Genomic DNA, 20,548 nt, shown 5'->3' on the forward strand with positions numbered 1-20,548 from the left:
GCCACAATCAGATTTGATTTGATCAGGCCCACATGCAAACCACCCTGGCTTCTGTGCACACTGAACCCCTGCTCCAAATACAGTGGTGCCTCGCAAGACGAAATTAATCTGTTCCGCGAGTCTCTTCGTCTTGCGGTTTTTTCATCTTGCGAAGCAAGCCTATTAGCGGCTTAGCGGCTATTAACGGCTTAGCGGCTTTAAGAAAAAGGAAACAAACTCGCAAAAACTCGCAAGACGTTTCGTCTTGTGAAGCAAGCCCATAGGGAAATTCATCTTGCGGAACGACTCAAAAAACGGAAAACTCTTTCGTCTTGCGCGTTTTTCGTCTTGCGAGGCATTCGTCTTGCGGGGCACCACTGTATTAAAATACTAATTTACATTTCACAGTGCTGCTTTGCTACAGCAGCCCTTTGCCAGCTTAAGCCAGCTCTGCAAAATTCAGCCGAGAGAGCAAGTCCCTTTAGGGCAAGAGCTTTCTATCATTTCAGGACAGCCTCCGGGGATCCCTTTTGACAGGCCGCCTCTGTTGCTATAAACGTTGCACTCCGTATCCCCCTTTCCTGCCACTGGGGAACATTTAGTTATCTTGATTTTTAACCCCCGCCCCCCTCTGCCTCCCACAGTGCAGCAAGACCTGTGGCACAGGCCTGCGTTTCCGTGAGGTGAAATGCTACCAAGGGGAAGTCCTGGGGCAAGGCTGTGAGTCAGCTTCCAAGCCTGAAGCCAAGCAGACATGCCAGCTCCAGTTGTGTCCCACAGATGCCCCAGGTAAGGGGGACAATTTCCTCAGGGGGTGCCCTTGCAGGCTCAGTCCTGAGAGAGAGAAGGGTCACAGCTATTTTTGCTTTGTAATGCACGTGGGGATTGTGCGGCAGAGAAGCAGAACGGCAACGTTGACTGGCTCTCCTAACGATTGGCTGACCGGCTGCGATGTCACAGAAGGGTGATGCGAGCAGGAGGGTCTGTGGTTGCCATTGGAGGACCGGTTTAGCTCCGAGAGAGAGAGAGACAGGGCAGGCAGGTGCATGGAAAAGAATGGGGCAGTGGTGAAACATTGGGTCCAGGATGGCAGGATTTGTGGAAGGGTGGTCTTGACAAATGAGCAGAAGGGAAGGCCAGAGGAAAGGATTGGAGGAGGACAACAAAAACTAATGAAAAGAATGGAATAAAGGGTACATGTTGGCCAAGAACTGCAGAGACAAGGAGACTACGGTCCCCATATAAATTCGAAGTCAGCCACATATTGGAAATAAATTAGCTCAGTTCGTGTGGGATGGCCAGGGAGGGATCAAGCTACTCTCTTACTGACGCCTGTTGTCCTATTTTCCACTCTTTAGATGAAGACTGTGAAGACAAAACGACGGCTAACTGTGTGCTGGTTCTAAAAGTGAAGCTGTGCTCACACTGGTACTACAGGAAGGCTTGCTGTAGATCTTGTAGGAGCAAGTTGCCCTGATTCCACATCTGGCTGTTGTAACTTCCCTGCCCAGAACAAGGAGCAAAATGTCCTTAAACACCAGAAGACTTTACTGAAATCTGCATTCTAGACCGGAAGCCATGGTTCCTGACTTGCAAGAACTCCTAGCCAGCTAGCAAGTATTTTTTTTCATGTAGCAGTCAAAAGGACCCTGTTTACACGGCCTTTCAAAAAAAGACATCAGGTCTCTAGAAACCACAGTACCAACATGTAACTGTCAGACTTCAGAGTGCCCCTCGCAGGTGCTTTATCATGTTACGTGAAATGCTAAAATCCTTGACCTCCCCCATATTGTGGAACACCTGGGGCTTAATAAACTGCCACCCCTTCCCGCTCCTTTAGCCTGTAGGCGGTCCCCTGCTGATATTGGCATCTAGGTGAATCCAGGCCTTTGCATTTATGTAGTGCATCAGATTGTAAGGAGCATTTTGCAGTCATTTAAATGTAAAGAACAGCCCTGCTGGATCAAACCAAAAAGTCCAGCTAGTCCAGCATTCTACTTCTCACATTGGACAACAGGATGTGATGGCTTCCTCTTGCTGTTGCTCTGGGTCTCCAGAGACATTTAATTTAGCTGTTGTAGCTAGTACCACCCGATAGAACTTTCCTTCATGAATTTGTTCTTTGCTGAAGGCCACCTGGAGTGTTCATGAATCCGAAAGGAAAATGGGAGCGTGTGCTCTCTGAGTTTTTTGGAGCGGTGCCAGTGTAACAATTCTGGACAACTGCAAGCTGCGTAGCATCCATCTATACCACCCATACGATGCCTCTGGCGTTGCGCATGGCAGCTGGGAATTCATGGGGACGAGAGGCGCAACCCATGCAGGGCAGGAGAAGCAGCACATTGCTCAAAAACATTCTTTGGTTAGGGTGCATCAAGTGTTCTGCTCAGCGTCAGTCTTAGAACTTGGTACACAGGAATCTCATGTGCAGACATATGCTTGGAGGAAAGTTATGTCACAGCATGAATAAACAAAAGGGGAGAGAGAGAAGGGGGATGCTTTGAATGTTCCATCCTATAGATATAGCACGTTGTCTGTGATTAATCTACAAAATCTTTTTTTAAATCACTTTACAATAAAGAGAGAGGGGGGAAAAACACACTTGTGCTTTCACAATGTGAGGAGACTTGTGGTAGGTGGGAAAAGGGCCCGTCCGTGGCAAGAAGTAGCAGGAATGGGGAGGTGGCTGACTTGGGAATCTGAGGGGAGGGGAGAAGCTCTCCAATGTTTCTGTGAAATTGCTGGGTGGGATTTCGGCCTGGAATGATGGGGACATATCTAGCACCAAAGGCAGGCACAAGACATGCGCAACTACACTTCTTGATAAGGATGAGCCTTTTGAGATGGGCTCTTCCAAGGATGAAGCTGTGACCTTGGGAGAGGTCATCGGGAGAACGCAGGGCATCTACAAGCAGCTTAATATCCCTCTTTGAGGCCTCTTGAAGAATATTACTTGGAAGGATCCCCTACAGAAATGCCTCACTTTTTTGCAAGCATTGATTCATCCCAACCCCACAGATCGGAGGCTGTGCATTCTGCCTTTCAGTTACCACTATCCATCATTCCTGTGAAAGATTTGTGGGAATTTGTACAAAGGGGAGTAAGACGATAAGGACATGGTTGACGATCTTGTGGAAACCTCAGGTGAGAAGGCCATAGAGAGCCAGTGTGGTGTAGTGGTTAAGAGCGGTACTGACGTAATCTGGCGAACCGGGTTCGCGTCTCCGCTCCTCCACATGCAGCTGCTGGGTGACCTTGGGCTAGTCACACTTCTTTGAAGTCTCTCAGCCCCACTCACCTCACAGAGTGTTTGTTGTGGGGGAGGAAGGGAAAGGAGAATGTTAGCCGCTTTGAGACTCCTTAAAGGGAGTGAAAGGTGGGATATCAAATCCAAACTCCTCCTCCTCCTCCTCCTCCTCCTCCTCCTCCTCCTCTTCTTCTTCTTCTTCTTCTTCTTCTTCTTCTTTCTCCAACACAGCTTGCCATGCCCATGTCTGCACTACCTGTTTAAGATGCATGACTAAGCCGCTTCTGGCGAACCAGAGCAGCGCACGGAAACGCCGTTTACCTTCCCGCCGGAGCAGTACCCATTTGTCTACTTGCACTTTGACGTGCTTTCGAACTGCTAGGTTGGCAGGAGCAGGGACCGAGCAACGGGAGCTCACCCCGTCACGGGGATTCGAACTGCCGACCTTCTGATCGGCAAGCCCTAAGCTCAGTGGTTTAACCCACAGCGCCACCCGCATCCAGCAATTGAAGTAGACCTGGTCAAAAGTATGGTTCTGTTGACTCAGGCAAGAAGAGGCCAGGCCCTTAGTATTTACACCAAGTCTAGCCTATCCAAAGGGTTCACACTCAAAGCGGTTGATGCTGCACACTTAAGTTTCCCTTCTGTGGCTGAAGAGGACTCTGATACCTGAGGACCCACAGCCCCAGGTAGACATCAGGGCCACAAATGGTGAAGATTCCATTTCCACGGGGAAGTTGTCTGCCTGCCCCGAGGGCCAGAGTGGCACACTTCCAGTTAAAAAATAGGAAACAAAGACCTAGAAGAGCGAGCAGCAGAAGACACCAACAGGAGGCTGAATTCCTAAGGTGGGACAGGACAGAATGGCAGGGGAGCTTAGACTGGTAGATTGTCACTGAGAATTCGTATACTTCCTTTCATTTTGAGAATATGAAGGTAGTGCCACATTCTCTCCTATGAGACGAGTTACTTAAACTGAAGGACAGGCTCGGGGGCCAGGGTTTTACAGTCTGGTGGAGCTGGTTTGGCTTTCAGATGAGCTGACAGGGCACCCTGAAGAACGCATCAGAGTCTGGCTCCATCTGCACTATATGTTTAAAGCAGTATCATACCACTTTGAGCAGTCATGGCTTCCCCCAAAGAATCTTGGGCACCACAGTTTGTTAAGGGTGCTGAGAGTTGTTAGGAGACCCCCCGTCCCCCTCGCTGAGCTCCAGTTCCCGGAGTTCCCTGCTAAGAGGGAATGGTAGTTAAACCACTCTGAACACTGTAGCTTGATGAGGTACAACTCTCAGTACCCTTAATAAATTCCAGTTCCCAAGATTCGTTGAGAAAAGCCATGACGGTTGAGTGGAGCTTGGCCACTGGAAGGCCCACCCTTTGTACATCACCAGGGGTCCCAGCCACAAGCCGCAGGTTTTGATCCAGCAATGGACAAATGGATAAACGTAATGGAAGACATCAGACATCTACTTTAGTATTTCAAAGTCTGTATTATTGTTTTTTTTCCATTTTAACTTCTAACCTGGCTCCGTTGCTGAGCAACAAAGGAAACACGTTGAAGACAAACAGCAGTTCTGAAGTACAAAAACAACGGATCGGGACCTTCTCCTTTCAGTCATACTTTCTTGTATTGATACTGTTTGCCCCTGCCTCTCCTCTATGTGCTACGGAAGCCGTGCAAAAGGTTACGGTTGGTAGTTTTCTTCAGTGAAGAAGGGAGGGGAGGAGATTGGGGGAGGAATCAGCACCTTGAGCAAAAAACAAAAAAACAAAAAAACCCCCTCACCTGTGGCTTGGAAAAGAGGACACACCCATGTTTTACCTGTGTGCCAAGGAGGGAACAGGTTTCCAGGGTCAGCACCCTTGATGCACCCAGGAGAGATGTTCAGTGCAGAATGTCAACACTCCAAGTTTGGATTCAGGAGTTTGGGTGGCAGCACAAGGCAAGGAGCAGTGCATATTGGGCTATCCGCCTCCTCCCCCCGCCCCCAGCGGGCCCACTTCCATTGGGGAGGATGGCAAATACAGGGGAGACGCTATTGGGATTTTGTTCTGCAAAGATTTTGAAGGAAAGTTTTTAATTCAAGGTGGGGATATGTCTGCAAAAGGCCACTCAGCACCGAAATAATCATTTCTCTCTACAAAAATTGTGACAGGGTTTGGGCTAGCATAATATCGGCTCGTTTTAATTCTAGAAGTTGGGGGTCACAATGGCCGAGTTGCAATTTGGCCCTGGTTTGAACCTATCTTTAAATACCTGGCAGTAGTTTTAAGCCTCATTAAACCATGCTCCAAGAAAAATGTAGTTTGTTCTCAAACTACGGTATATTTACTGCAATGGGCTGATGTTCCTGCATGAACAGTTGGCTTGAAAAACCTCCTCAATCCAGTCCTGTTTGCACTTTGCTGTGTGCAGTGAGCGGCCCTAGACGAAAACCACTTAGAAGCTTGGGTGATTTATACATAGCTGGAATAAATAAAGATAAAAATAAAATGTGCACCACCACCCAATACCTCAGCTAATTGCGGTGGAGATCAGGTGAGCAGCATGATGAATATTCCCACCCAGAACTGCACACAAATTTCCCTTCTGCATCAGGACAACTCTCTTAAACCTTGCAAATAGGATTTAAATTAAGGCATGTAGGTCAAACAGTAGCGATATTACCACAGAAATACTCGCTCGAGTAGAAACCGGTAACCAGGGGACCAAAATAAATTCTGCATGCATCTAGTCCACTAGTACACTTGTTAAGAACCGCTGACCACAGTTTTCTACCTAGGACTAGTAGAAAACTTTATTGGATGCAACCCAAATGAAATTAGTTGTCACTAAATACTGCTGAAAGCAATGAACTTTGAGTGAGAAATGTGTTATCTAACAGCCATTTCTCCCATTATGCTGGGTAGCCATGAGATCCACATGCTGCATCGGGGTAGCCAACATGGCGCCCCCCAGATGTTATTGGACTTCATGAGCTCCCATGAGCCCCAGCTGCATGGCCAGTGGTCAGGGATGATGGGAGTTGTAGTCAACAATACACGAAGTGCAACAGGCTGAATAATAATAACTGTGAACATTTATTGATTATTTCCTAACGGAAAGGTTTAGCCCAGTGTGTGCAACATATGCAGTTCATATACAGTGGTGCCTCGCAAGATGAAAAGAATCCGTTCCGCGATTCTCTTTGTCTAGCGGTTTTTTCGTCTTGCGAAGCAAGCCCATTGACGGCTTAGCGGATTAGCGCTATTAGTGGCTTTTAGCGGCTTATCGGCTTATCGTATAAGCGGATAAGCGGATAAGCGGCTTAGCGGCTTAGCGGCTTAGAAAATGGGGGGGGGGGGAAACCTGCAGGAACTCGCAAGACATTTTTGTCTTGCGAAGCAAGCCCATAGGAAATTCGTTTTGCGAAGCACCTCCAAAATGGAAAACTCTTTCGTCTAGTGAGTTTTCCATCTTGCGAGGCATTCGTCTTGCGGGGCACCACTGTATATGGTATATAACCTATGATAATTCATTTCTTCTTTTCTCATCGTTTCTTCTTGCGAGTTCCTGTATAACACAATCCTGAGGCTTTCGTATTGTTTGTAGCTGCACCAGCCAGCTTGTGCCAGCAGCCTACATCAGCTGTGTTGTTCTTGTTACCTTGAGGTCTTTATACAGGAACTCGCAAGAAGAAACAATAAGAAAAGATGTAAGGAAATAAGAGCTGGACCATGAAGGAGGCTGATCGCCGAAGAATTGATGCTTTTGAATTCTGGTGCTGGAGGAGACTCTTGAGAGTCCCATGGACTGCAAGAAGATCAAACCTATCCATTCTGAAGGAAATCAGCCCTGAGTGCTCACTGGAAGGACAGATCCTGAAGCTGAGGCTTCAATACTTTGGCCACCTCATGAGAAGAGAAGGCTCCCTGGAAAAGACCCTGATGTTGGGAAAGATGGAAGGCACAAGGAGAAGGGGACGGCAGAGGACGAGATGGTGGGACAGTGTTCTCGAAGCTACCAGCATGAGTCTGACCAAACTGCGGGAGGCAGTGGAAGACAGGAGTGCCTGGCGTGCTCTGGTCCAGGGGGTCACAAAGAGTCAGACACGACTAAACGACTAAACAGCAACAACATATACCATATATATGAACTGTATATGTTGCACATCCTGGGCTAGACCTTTACGTTAGGAAATAATAAAATGTTCACAGTAATTATTATTCAGCCGGTTGCGCTTTGTGTATTGTAATAACTGTATTTGCGTAGCAAGGTATTGAATTTGTAGTCCAGCAATGTCTGTATCCATGTTACAACAAAGGCAGATGAGTCTGTGCAGCTACACTCCTTTTAGTAATGTGAGAAGACTTGGACCACTGCAGCTCCAAACTGCAGCTCCTGTCCTTGCAATGCCAGTCCTTTGGTACCTTGATGGCTGCTGCAATTCTGATGGCACCGCAATGTGACTACTCAGCAGGAGATAGGAGGGGTGTGAACTGTACCATATCCTGCTACCAATGGAAGGATGTGTGTCTTGTTTTGTCCTGATTTTAGTTCAAAAAACCAAGAACTTCCCACCATGCGCTAATTTAGCACACCAGGGAAACGGCTAAGCTAAAAAATTTCTCCTTTATGTGCACCATGAAAGGAGGATTCTTATTTAGATATTTAAAACATTTCTCAAGGAAGCTGACAAAATAAAATAATAGCAATGCAACCATTGAGGAATGAAGTATCAGACAAAGCTGTCAGAGTAACAGCGGCAAAGGTGATTTAAGAAAAGTCGTCTTATTCGCCTTTTACTTGGCACTGAAAAAGGAGAGTGGATGCCAAGAGGACATTTCGAGGAGATGAGAAGGCCTTGTCCCTGCTTGCTACTCACCCAACCTCGGTGGTGAGGACATCCAAAGTAGGTCTCCAATAATGATGTAATTGGCAGGATCACCTGGGAGAAGGTGAGCCCTCCTCCCAGACTGTTTAAGGCAGCCTTAGCAAACCTAATGCCCTCCAGATGTTTTGAATAGCAACTCCTATCAGCTATGCTGGCTAGAGCTAATGGGACTTGTAGTCCAGAACATCTGGGCAGCACCAGGTTGAGAAAGGCTGGCTTGGGGCAAATAGGTCAGTTTGAGAACTTTGAATCGCACCCAGAAACCAACTGGAAGCCATTTTTATGTGTGGGTCAGTTTTCATTTTCATGTAGCGCGATGTATATAATGGATTTCCGTTAGTCCCGTTGTGTTGCTTTCACTGGAATGTAGCAGGAGCTACACCTTCAGTATGAGTCAGGAGGTGGTGGTAGAACTAGTTAAGATAAAGCCTATCTCCTTGCCAGGTTACTTTTCTCCTGGAGTGCAGGTTTAAAACAAAATAAAACAGGGACATATTAAAATTGCATCCTTCCAGTGCAGACTGGCGGCATGGCCCAGTTAACCACCTCATTTTTCTGGGTGTTAGTAATGACTAACATTTGCTGGATTGTGCCTATTTTTCCAACAAGGAAAGATGCAGTGTGAAGTGTGGAGTGTGTGTAAAAAACTCTCCACAGAGGAAGTTCAGTGAGTCCTCAGATGGTTTGCAGGTTCCAAGAACTGTTGACAGCTCACAAAGCTGTATATAACCCAGTTGGGTGGATTTGCAAAATTAGCAGGTTGTTTTAGGACAGATCACATGTCACTCTAAATGTACATTTGAGGCTCTTGTTTGCGCATTTGCTAACCCCCCCCCCCACCGCCCACTGCAACCCGTTCTAGACCTCTGCAGGGATCTGATGAAACAAGCTCAAAGCTCAGGACCCCAATACATTTTATGTCTTACAAGTGCCAAAAGATTTTGGCATGTTTTGCTAAAGCAGAATGAGGCTGCAACACCATGCACATTTCCTGATAGTAAATCCCAGCTGAGGCAATGGGACTGACTTCTGGGTGAAATGGTTGCTTTCACTCCACACCAGGCTCTCCAGACAAGCAACTCTGTGTAACCAGGTTGTGAATGTTATGTAATTCTTGTCTCAAGTGTCTCAAAAATCTAAACAACCCCCCCCCGCACCCCTGAGCTTGCTACGAGTACAGCAGGCATAGGCAAACTGCGGCCCTCCAGATGTTTGGGACTACAATTCCCATCATCCCTAACTAACAGGACCAGTGGTCAGGGATGGTAGGAATTGTAGTCCCAAACATCTGGAGGGCCGAGTTTGCCTATGCCTGGAGTACAGTATATGCAGAGATGTCAGTAGGTACTTAAAGGGGCCCCACACAAGGCCCAGGGCACAATTCTTTCACATGGCATTTGCATATGTTAATATGCCTCTGAGAAATTAAGACGGGCAAGGTCTTTGCTGGGTGCCTCTTCTCGCACCCCTGAACTTCAGACAAGCCCAGAAAACTGCTTTGCTTTGACAAATGCATCCTTGATCAAGAGATTGTGGGAAGCCGCACAATCCCAATTTGTGGTCTGCACATCTCAGGGGGTCCACGTAACCCACTCAGGTGGTCCGTGGCATTATTCACATCATGAAAACCACCATAGAGAGAGAAAACTTTTCAAAAGTAGGGGTCCATAGCTTGCCTTTTGTAAAGCAGAGGGTTTGCTGTACTTACCCAATTGGGGACCACTGTTCTAGGGACTGAAGTTTGGGAGGGAGGAGGGGATATGTGGCCAGCAGAACACACCCAGTACGATTGGGAACGCAAAAGCGGTGAAGGAGGGTAATGCTGCTCCCCGTCCGTCCATCCATCCAGCCCAATCTCTCACTCTCACACTCACTTCAGTCTTTCCAGCTACCTAGGTAAAGGTAAAGGGACCCCTGACCATTACGTCCAGTCATGGCTGACTCTGGGATTGTGGCGCTCATCTCACTTTATTGGCCGAGGGAGCCGGCGTACAGCTTCCGGGTCGTGTGACCAGCATGACTAAGCCGCTTCTGGCGAACCAGAGCAGTGCACGGAAACGCTGTTTACCTTCCCGCCGGAGTGGTACCTATTTATCTACTTGCACTTTGACATGTTTTCGAACTGCTAGGTTGGCAGGAGCAGAGACCGAGGAACGGGAGCTCACCCCACCGCGGGGATTCGAACCGCCAACCTTCTGATCGGCAAGTCCTAGGTTCTGTGGTTTAACCCACAGAGCTACCTGCGTCCCCTTTCCAGTTACCTACCATGCTGCCAATGTTAGTGTTTCACCCAAACCTTGGTTTGGGCATATTTGCATATAGAAGTCCAAGAGACTTCTCCCGCATATGGAAGCTGCCAGTTTTATACATCAAAACTCCCACTTGTGTAGAAACTCTAAAAAGAGCTCATTGGGTGTTAGAATCGTTACCGCTTCAGTATGCAAGTAGGCGGTGGTATGACTGTTCCAAAAATATTCTTATATTGCAGAACTAGTTTTCCGTGGGCAGGGACTTCTTACATTGGAAAGGATTTTTTAGAAAACCTAGTCTTCTGGTTAGGAACTCGGAAAGCTATCTTATCCTAACTCAGCTCATCATCTGTGTCAGATCCTGAAAAGTCCAGCATTGTCTCTACTGAACGGAAGCTGTTCTCCAGGGTTTTAGACAGGAGACTTTTCCAGCCCTATCTGGAGATGACAGGCATTGAATCTGGGACCTTGTGGTTGCAATGTGTGTGCTGTACTCCTTCCCCTTCCCTAACATGCTTGTTTTCTGTACGCAAGCAGTTTTTGCATGAGAAAGCGTTTGCTTGGAACGAAAGCTTCCCGCTGACATGCTAGGTCTATATGCAATCTGAAGTGGCCATCTAGAAAATATTTTATCACCAGTGAGCCGTGGTTATCAGGGTGAAGTGCTACCATCCAGATTCCAGATCATGCCCATCTCACTTACACACTATACACTGAAAGTGCATCATTTCTTCCCGAGAATCCTGGAAACTGTAGCTTGTTAAGGGTGTAGGGGGTTGTGGCTCTGTGATGGGTAAGCTACAGTTCCCAGGATCCTTTAGGTGAAACCTTGTGCTTTCAATGTGCTATAAATGATGAGAGCCAACATTTAAGCGCTCAAGGGCAGTGGACCATTGTGCTTATTCAGCTGGGCAGGGTCCAAACAGCTGGAAAAACTGGCAAACTGAGACACCTTCCATGCAAAGCTGGTGACGGAGGACCCTGAGAGACCCTCCCGGGCGGATCGAGCCCTTAGTAATTCAAATACAGAAACAACACTTGACAAATAACAAAGGGTGAAATTGCAAACATTGTAAGAGAAACAAATCCATAACTCAACCCAGTACAAATCCTTCCGCAGATCCAGAGTTCTTTTTAAAGAGGCGTAAGATATTGTCTTGCAAATTCCACGAAACTCTCAAGCTTGGCCTTAGCTTTCAACCCATGGCCCTTCTTAGCCTTGTGAAACACGGTTTGTAGTCATCCTCCACATTCCATATCAGGACTTATTTATAAAAAAATATTATATTTTGCAGTTTCATCAAAGGTGTATCAGGAGGCTGCCCTAAACATGGGCTTTGAATACTAGGGAAAGGGAGGTGGACGAGAGGCCACTAACTCCTCAGTGGTGCAGTTTGTGGATGTCAGAACTTATCATTTCTATGAAAGCCTGTGAGAGTTAAGGAAATTGAGAGAACAGAGTCTCTTTTTTTGCAATAGAAAAGCCACCCAAATGCAGAATGCTAGTAATTGCACCACTTCCCAATCTCCCAGTTCCTTTCCTTTATCTTTTGCATATTACGTGCTTGTGTGTGTGTCTGTGTGTCTGTGTGTGTTTGTGTAATAAGCAGAGAATGGTTCACCTATTTTTACATTCTAGTACAGAGAATAGCATTCCGTTTGTAACTATTATATTACAAGGATATTAATTCCATTTATTTGTTTTCCTCCTCTCTACTTCCAATGAACAGGAGCACTGGAAGTGAGTTTAGCAAGGATTTTGTCATCCTTCTCGCTAATGCCACCATCTTTACTGGATAGGACAGTGTACAATAAATGGTGTGTTGTCTGACTTAGTATGCACTCATATTACCTGTCAAGGGAGACCAGTGGCTATTGCTTTGGAGAGAGAGAGAGACAGACAAATAGGGTTTTCTACAGGTAGACACCAAATATGTTTGTGGGGGTCAGGGTGGACCTGGAAGAGTGTTTAAATACAAGTTAGTTTGTACTGTACATAGCCCTCCTTAGACAAGACCCTTCAGTGGACCCAACACTGTTTGCAGGTTCAAAAACCGCCAAGTTCAATGTCTTGGGCGCAATGTCACCACTTTCCCTCTTAATAAGAAGAGCCTTGCAGCGACGATCAAGAACAATGTTGGGTCTTGGATGCATGTTCCATTTTCGTTGAAAGGTTTCCGTAGCAATCCCCACTGCCCCAAGGGGATCAAACCGAAGCACCCTACGGCCGTAACCGATTGTGATCAGACTTCTGTACTGAAAGCCCTCGAGTTGGGAAAGGTCTCGTGGATGATGCAATGGTGATGGGTCACCGGGAAACTCTGGAGGCCAGCCATTTTGAGGGGCAGCCCCATTTCTTTGCAGCATGTAGGCATGTAGGTGATCCTCTCGCCCCCGTTACGCACCAGGTCAGCGGTCCGTATGTAAAAGGGGGAGCCGTAGGGGGAGCAGGTCGGGCAATGGTTCCGATTGCCTGGCTTGTTAATCTCATGGGGCGGGAAAGAGGAGTTGCCCTGCCCGTCCATGATGCGAGAGTTGCAAGCGTTGCACATGGCATAGTGCGAGTGTGAAGGAAGGTCAGTCTCCTCCTGCTCCTCCTCCTCTTCCTCCTCTTCCTCTTCATCAGTGTCATCTTTCTTGCAGCAATAATACTAAAGCAGGAGGGAAAGAACTGGGGTTAGGTGACACACGCAAAAACAAAAGCGCTTTTAAATATATAAGAATGCTTAACATGTCTTTAGTATAGTGGCGCTGTGGGTTAAACCACTGTGGTTAGGAAGTTCGAATTCCCGTGACGGGGTGAGCTCCCATTGCTCGGTCCCTGCTCCTGCCAACCTAGCAGTTCGAAAGCAAGTCAAAGTGCAAGTAGATAAATAGGTACCACTCCGGCGGGAAGGTAAACGGCATTTTCGTGCGCTGCTCTGGTTCGCCAGAAGCGGCTTAGTCATGCTGGCCACATGACCTGGAAGCTGTACACCAGCTCCCTTGGCCAATAAAGCGAGATGAGCACCGCAACCCCAGAGTCGGCCATGACTGGACTTAATGATCAGGGGTCCCTTTACCTTTAGTATAGTGGTGGCCACCATAGCCTCTCTGTTGAGCCCATGAGGCTGTTTTGGGCAAACCCTCTCACCGGGCACTCAACGATGCCAGGTGTTATGAGAATTATAAGGTAAGATATAAAATAAATGTTCATAAATGTACCAGGCAAACACATACGTAAATATATAAACCACGAGTCTGAAAGAGTACAGGAAAATAGCCCTGAAACCATTTTGACTCTCCCAAATTGACCTCAAATTTTTCTCTAAGGAAATGGGGAAACCTCCCCATTGTCTCTTTGCTCACAAATCCTGTCTTAAGGGGTATCTGTGTATGAATAGGGTGAGCCTGTGACCTGGATTCAGGAACTGAGTATTTACCATCACAAAAGAATGGCCAGGATGCCCAGGTAATACAACCAGTGACCATTATCAGGTACCCTGGCAAACAGGATTTCTGCTGTAGACCGCCTCCTCTGTTGTTGACCGCCTTCTTCTGTGATGTATGTGTGATGTTTCGGGGGGGGGGCGGTCTTGGGCTCCAGGATGGGCAATTTCAAAAGTCTATATAAGAGCTTGCACTCCAAGGTTCTGGGTTCCTCCTTCCTCCTGCATGTGGGGAGTGGGGACCCTGTTGCAACAGTTTGATAAAGATCAGGCTTAAAGGTAAAGGTAAAGGGACCCCTGACCATTAGGTCCAGTCATGGCCGACTCTGGGGTTGCGGTGCTCATCTCGCTTTATTGGCTGAGGGAGCCGGCGTACAGCTTCCGGGTCATGTGGCCAGCATGACTAAGCCGCTTCTGGCGAACCAGAGCAGTGCCTGGAAACGCTGTTTACCTTCCCGCCGGAGCGGTACCTATTTATCTACTTGCACTTGAAGTGCTTTCGAACTGCTAGGTTGGCAGGAGCAGGGACCGAGCAACGGGAGCTCACCCCGTTGCGGGGATTCGAACCACGACCTTCTGATCGGCAAGTCCTAGGCTCTGTGGTTTAACCCACAGCGCCACCCGTGTCCCTGCTAAGATCAGGCTTACTAGCTGCTTTGCTTCTCAATATTCTCTAGTTGGCCTCTGTTATTTTCTCCTACCGATAGAGAACCTCCATAAGGACTCTATACGGGCTCTTGGGTATCCCATAAGGGAATTAAGAGGTTTTTTTCTTATAACACCAGGCATGGGAAATTAAAACCCCTTCTTGGGCACAGAAGTTTGGCCAGTTGCCAGGCACCTTCCCTTTGTTCTCCCGCCACTGAGATGCCGCTGGGGGCTCAGAGTGTGGTGGAGAGGGCAGTAGGAGAGATCAATGCACAGAGGCTTAAGACAACTGCAGGCTGTGAGCTCTGTGGGTCTAGAATACTGCCAGAAGAGGTTTTGAGAGGGGTCTGTGAACGTGAGTTTGTGGGAAGGAAGGAAGGAAGGAAGGAAGGAAGGAAGGAAGGAAGGAAGGAAGGGAGGGAAGGAAGGAAGGGAAGGAAGGAAGGGAGGGAAGGAAGGAAGGAAGGAAGGAAGGAAGGAAGGAAGGAAGGAAGGAAGGAAGGAAGGAAATATGCGTTGCACATGTGGCGTTTCTGCATTTGAGGGCAAAGATTCACCATGCAGGACAAAATGGCAGGCCTTGACTTGAGCATACCGAGGTTCCTTCCATTCTGAATGGGAGAGGCGAAAGGTCCTCTGCATAAGTTTATGTGCGAAAATGAATGGCAACGTTTATAGGTCTAAATGTTCTATATGTTAATTATGCATGTATACAGAAGATGCCAATTAATATATAATGCCTTTTGACTTCTGCAAAGAGATTTGGAGAAACATTCTGGACTGAATGAAGCAGTAGTTTATAGTGTTGCATAGTTTGGTAGTGTTGTGTACTGTATTATTATTAAGATGACAGTCTTGCAAAGACCTGCATTGTCAACAATGTTTTCTTGTAATTAAAAAAAAATACATAAAACAAAAATAGAGACAGATAGCTCTCTACCAGAGATAAGTACCATAAAATACTTGTTTTTATTCTAATTTATTTTGGTTTGCTTTAAATTGTTCCGCTGGAGGAAATTTTTCTTTCTTATTCACTTCATATTGTGTTACATTACTTAATTCCTTCCTCTGATTTTTGCCCCTCCCACATCTGCCTTCCACCCCACCCATAACTGGAACGAGGTTCTTTGAACTTAGCACAATTGTCTGACCAGCCCTGATGGTGGCTGAGAGTGTGAATTGCGACCTGGGAAGGCCCTTATTCAACTGTCATCTCACCCACGTGCCCTTTGACCAAGATGCTTTCTCTGAACCTTAGCCACCTGTAATATGGGGATAATACTGACCTACTTTACAGGACTCCTGCAAAAATTGCTAACAGAACAATCCTATGTGTGTTGACTCGGAAACAAGTACTACTATTTTCCGTGGCGTTTACTCACAGGATTGCAACCTGAACGAATAGATTTGAAATACTGCAGTAGAGTTGTTTCTTGCCTAAAATGTGAAGCTTTCTTTGGACGCAGAAGCAAAACAACCCATAAAAGCATAGATTCTTACCTGTAGCCTACAATAGCACAGAACAGCAATGATACACAGTAAGATCACTGTCGCTAGTATTCCTCCAGTGATTACAACAGTTCCTGCTGTCATCCGACCGATTCTCCATCAAACTCTAGAAGAGCAACAAAGATAACTAGTAATAATTCAGAATCCCTATAGCAAGGGGAGGCAGAAGGTAAGATTGAGGTATACAACTAGTAGATCTCTGGGTGGTTTGCCGTAGATCTAAAATTCTTCAGCAACAATTATACTGGCTTTCCCCTCCAAGACTGCTAAAATAAAGAAAGCTTAGGGTAACCAGGAGTGGACTCTTCACTTCAAAATGTGCTCAGAGACATCCTCAGAAGTTACTTGTCATGCTGGCTGTGTTTTGCCTCCCCTATTGGAGACCATATGCCTCTGAATTGTGGGAAATTGCAGTCAAATATAACTAGAAAGGTTAGTGCTACTTAATGCATGAAGGGGTTAAGATCATAGAACTGTATTCCTAGACTCAGCTAGTTCACATTCCTCACCTGGAAGGAAGTTATGTTTCCTCCTTGGTTCGAAAAAGAAGTAAAAACTGGGCGGGGGGACGGACCACAATCATTCAAAGTAATTCAAATTACAAACACAATCATTTTGCTTTTATATCACATTCTCAATAATTTTCCAAATACCACCCTCTGCTTCCCTCCCCCCTGCCTTCCCCTCACCCATGTGAGATCTTATTGGCATTTGTATTATGGTTTCTTGTTGTGTTAGCAGTTATTTATACTTAATAGTCATATCCTTTATAATATCATCTTGTATCCTTGTGAGTCTTTTCTTTTACGTTTATGTTAAACTTAATTTCCATGTCCATCTTTTTTCATATATATCTCTACACACTCCCACTCTCTCTTAATTTTTTGCTTGGGGCAGCCCCTAATTGATGCCGTTAATTTTGCCATCTCCATAAATTCACCGATCTTAAATCTCCATTCTCATAATTCTGGTATTTTTTCCTGCTTTCCATTTTTTTTGCCACTACTAATCTAGCTGCTGCTGTCACATAGAGGTATATATTCTTTTTATCTTTGGGGATATCATTGGTTATCAAGCCTATCAGATATGCATCTGTTTTTTAAGAATTGTACTTTTAAATATTCTTTTCAACTCTTCCTGTATCTTGGTCCAAAATTGTTTAATCACCTTACACCCCCACCACATATGATGCATTGCTCCCACCTCTGCTTTACATCTCCAACAAAGGATTGAATATTTTTTATAGATGTTTGCCAATTTGACTGGGGTGAGGTACCAACGATAACACATTTTCATTATATTTTCTCTTTTCAAATAACAAGCTGTGAAATTTATAATTCCCCCCACCTATCTAAATGTATTGTCTTGCCCAAATCTTGTGACCCCTTTATCGTTGTTTCTTTTATTACTTCATCTTTCAATTCCCACTCAAGGAGTAGATTGTACGTTTTTGATATAATTTTTTTATTTGACTGCAATAGTTCGCTTTACAGTTAGGAATTTGGTCCATTCTATTTCACTAAGTGAACTCACCAAGGGAGGACATGCCTGAGCTTGCTCACTACAAGCTCAGACTGTGTGCTTGGCGCTATTTCACTATCTTGTCTGCGGGGAATTACCGTATTTTTTGCTCTATAAGACTCACTTTTTCCCTCCTAAAAAGTAAGGGGAAATGTGTGTGCGTCTTACGGAGTGAATGCAGACTGCGCAGCTATCACAGAGCAAGAACAGCAAGAAGGATTGCTGCTTTCATTGCACATAATTTTTTTTCTTGTTTTCCTCCTCCAAAAACTAGGTGCGTCTTGTGGTCGGGTGCATCTTATAGAGCGAAAAATACGGTAGATGACATTGACTATTTAATGAGCATTCATTCTGATCTGTTTGTGGGCAGGTTAAATGATGTTGCTTCCAGTGTCCTCCCACACTTCCCTGTGCATTTCCCCATCACTTTCCCTCGGGGGATGTGGATCTGTTGTGCAAGACATCCCGGTCAACTACAGCTATGCAACCAAATTTTGCAGACATGTGACTGAATCCCACTCGAAAACAGAAACATTATGGAAGCACCCTGAGTCTCCTTTACTCCTCCTTCGTTGGCCTTGGGGTGCTAGTAAAAAAGCCAAAGTAGATCAGGCTGAATATTGTCTCCCTGCTTATTTAACTTATATGCAGAATTCATCATGCAAAAGGCTGGGCTGGATGAATCCCTAGCCAGAATTAAGATTGCCGGAAGAAATATCAACAACCTCAGATATGCAGATGACACAACCTTGATGGCAGAAAGTGAGGAGGAATTAAACAACCTTTTAATGAGGGTGAAAGAGGAGAGCGCAAAATATGGTCTGAAGCTCAACATCAAAAAAACGAAGATCATGGCCACTGGTCCCATCACCTCCTGGCAAATAGAAGGGGAAGAAATGGAGGCAGTGAGAGATTTTACTTTCTTGGGCTCCATGATCACTGCAGATGGTGACAGCAGTCACGAAATTAAGAGATGCCTGCTTTTGAATTCTGGTGCTGGAGGAGACTCTTGAGAGTCCCATGGACTGCAAGAAGATCAAACCTATCCATTCTGAAGGAAATCAGCCCTGAGTGCTCACTGGAAGGACAGATCCTGAAGCTGAGTTTCCAATACTTTGGCCACCTCATGAGAAGAGAAGACTCCCTGGAAAAGACCCTGATGTTGGGAAAGATGGAGGGCACAAGGAGAAGAGGACAGCAGAGGATGAGATGGTGGGATAGTGTTCTTGAAGCTACGAACATGAGTCTGACCAAACTGCGGTAGGCAGTGGAAGACAGGAGTGCCTGGCGTACTCTGGTCCAGGGGGTCACGAAGAGGCGGACACGACTAAACGACTAAACAACAACAAAAGATCAGACAAGCATGAAATCTTCCCACTCTTGCCCTGATGTCTCCAAGTATTGCTGCTGTTCTCTACTGTTATTGTCTTATGTTGTTACTTATTTTAAAAATGGCTTTTTAAAATTACATTTAAATAGGATTTTAGAAAGGTAGTGGGCTGAACCAGTTTAGTCAGTTGATTAATCTATTGAAGCTTCACTGATGAATCAAGTTCTCACCAGCGAGAGCCACATTTACCGTATTTTTCGTCCCATAGGACGCTCCGTCCCATAGGACGCACCTAGTTTTTTTTGGGGGGGGGGAAATAAAGGGAAAAAAATTTCCTCCCCCCCAAAAACCAGGTCGGGGAAACCGAACCAGGTTGAGGAACAGCGGGATGGCGGCGCTGCACCTCCATGCTGTCCCCCGAGCTTGTGGTGCTGGCCGATGTCTGCCCGGCGCGCGGGGTGCTCTGCTTCAGTGTGCCTTGCCCGCCGGGCGGCAGGCTGCTATCCGCAGCGTGGGGAGCCCTGCGGGAAACTCCTGCAGGGCTCCCCACGCTGCGGATGTCTGCCTGGCGCGAGGGGCACTCTGCTTCAGGGCGCCTCTCGTGCCGGGCGGCAGGCTGCTATCGACAGCGAGGGGAGCTCTGCGGGGAACTCCTGCAGGGCTCCCCACGCTGCAGATGTCTGCCCGGCACAAGGGGCGCTCTGCTTCAGGGCGCCCCTGGTGCCGGGCGGCAGGCTGCTATCCGCAGCGTGGGGAGCCCTGGGGGAACTCCTGCAGGGCTCGCCATGCTGCGGATGTCTGCTCGGCGCGAGGGGCGCTCTGATTCAGGGCGTCCCTTGCACCGGGAAGCAGGCTGCTATCCGCAGCCTAGACAGCCCTTTGGGAACTCCCGCAAGGCTGCCTAGGCTGCGGATGTGTTCCCGAAGCGCCGGGCGCTCTGGTTTCAGCGCGCTTGGCGCTCCGGGAAGCAGGCTGCTATCCGCAGCCTAGACAGCCCTGCGGGAACTCCCGCAGGGCTGCCTAGGCTGCGGATGTCTTCCTGAAGCCTGGAGTGCACACCGACCCCTCTCGCTCTCCAAGCTTCAGCGAAAGCCTGCATTCACCCCATAGGACGCACACACATTTCCCCTTCATTTTTGGAGGGGAAAAAGTGCGTCTTATAGGGCGAAAAATACGGTAATCTGTGGGTTCAAGAGTTAAACACACTGTTAGTCTGTCTAGTGTGGTAGCGGTTCTGGGGTGCTGCTGGAATTGGGAATTTAAAAGGAAACATTAAAGATGACTTTTAGCTCTCACGACGTTGAGGATCAGATTCAAACACCCCCATTCTAGCAGCTAGTCTGTTATTCCATTGAGTTGCGGGTTGTGTAATGCCTTTATTCCTAATTAAAAGAACAGCTGAGGCACAGCACATCAGTCTCATTAAAAGCCAAAGCAAATGAAAGTTTGTATTGATTCCTCAATCAATCTGTTACAAAACAAACTAAACATCTCGCAGTATTTGATTTTCCTCTGCAAGAGCTCTGGATCTGGGGCTTGCTTCCTGGAATGGTCAGTCCCTTATCTTCTAGATACTCCAGGGACAAATCCAAAGAGTCTTGAAATGGCAAGATAAAGATTCTCCAAAACTAAATACAGATTTTATACTACTGCCTTGGTAGCATGTGGCTTTCAACAGACTATGTCAGGGGTTGTTCTCAATGTTGGGTTGCATCTAGAGATCTCAAACATTGCTCTTCCATTGGAAAACAGCAGGCATA

General features: G+C 46.7%; 2 protein-coding genes across 3 annotated transcripts in view; one reads left to right on the forward strand and one right to left on the reverse strand.

Moving 5' to 3' along the window:
- LOC309343519 (ADAMTS-like protein 2) overlaps nucleotides 1–1,990 on the forward strand; it is a 38,415-nt gene extending 36,425 nt beyond the window's left edge. For both annotated transcript variants that reach the window (XM_081865149.1, XM_081865151.1), the window contains exons 17-18: nucleotides 624–768; nucleotides 1,338–1,990. In XM_081865149.1, the coding sequence (XP_081721275.1) occupies nucleotides 624–768; nucleotides 1,338–1,456 (264 nt within the window). In that variant the 3' untranslated portion in view covers nucleotides 1,457–1,990. The remainder of the gene's footprint in view (nucleotides 1–623; nucleotides 769–1,337) is intronic.
- Nucleotides 1,991–11,351: 9,361 nt separating this feature from the next.
- FAM163A (family with sequence similarity 163 member A) overlaps nucleotides 11,352–20,548 on the reverse strand; it is a 111,835-nt gene continuing 102,638 nt past the window's right edge. Inside the window, exons 4-5 of the mRNA XM_081865189.1 lie at nucleotides 15,929–16,043; nucleotides 11,352–13,003 (exon numbers count right to left, since the gene is read on the reverse strand). Coding sequence (XP_081721315.1) covers nucleotides 12,596–13,003; nucleotides 15,929–16,021 — 501 coding nt within the window. The 5' untranslated portion in view covers nucleotides 16,022–16,043 and the 3' untranslated portion in view covers nucleotides 11,352–12,595. The remainder of the gene's footprint in view (nucleotides 13,004–15,928; nucleotides 16,044–20,548) is intronic.

The sequence above is a fragment of the Podarcis erhardii genome (assembly GCF_964252035.2).
Source record: "Podarcis erhardii genome assembly, chromosome: 6".
Classification (NCBI taxonomy): domain Eukaryota; kingdom Metazoa; phylum Chordata; class Lepidosauria; order Squamata; family Lacertidae; genus Podarcis; species Podarcis erhardii.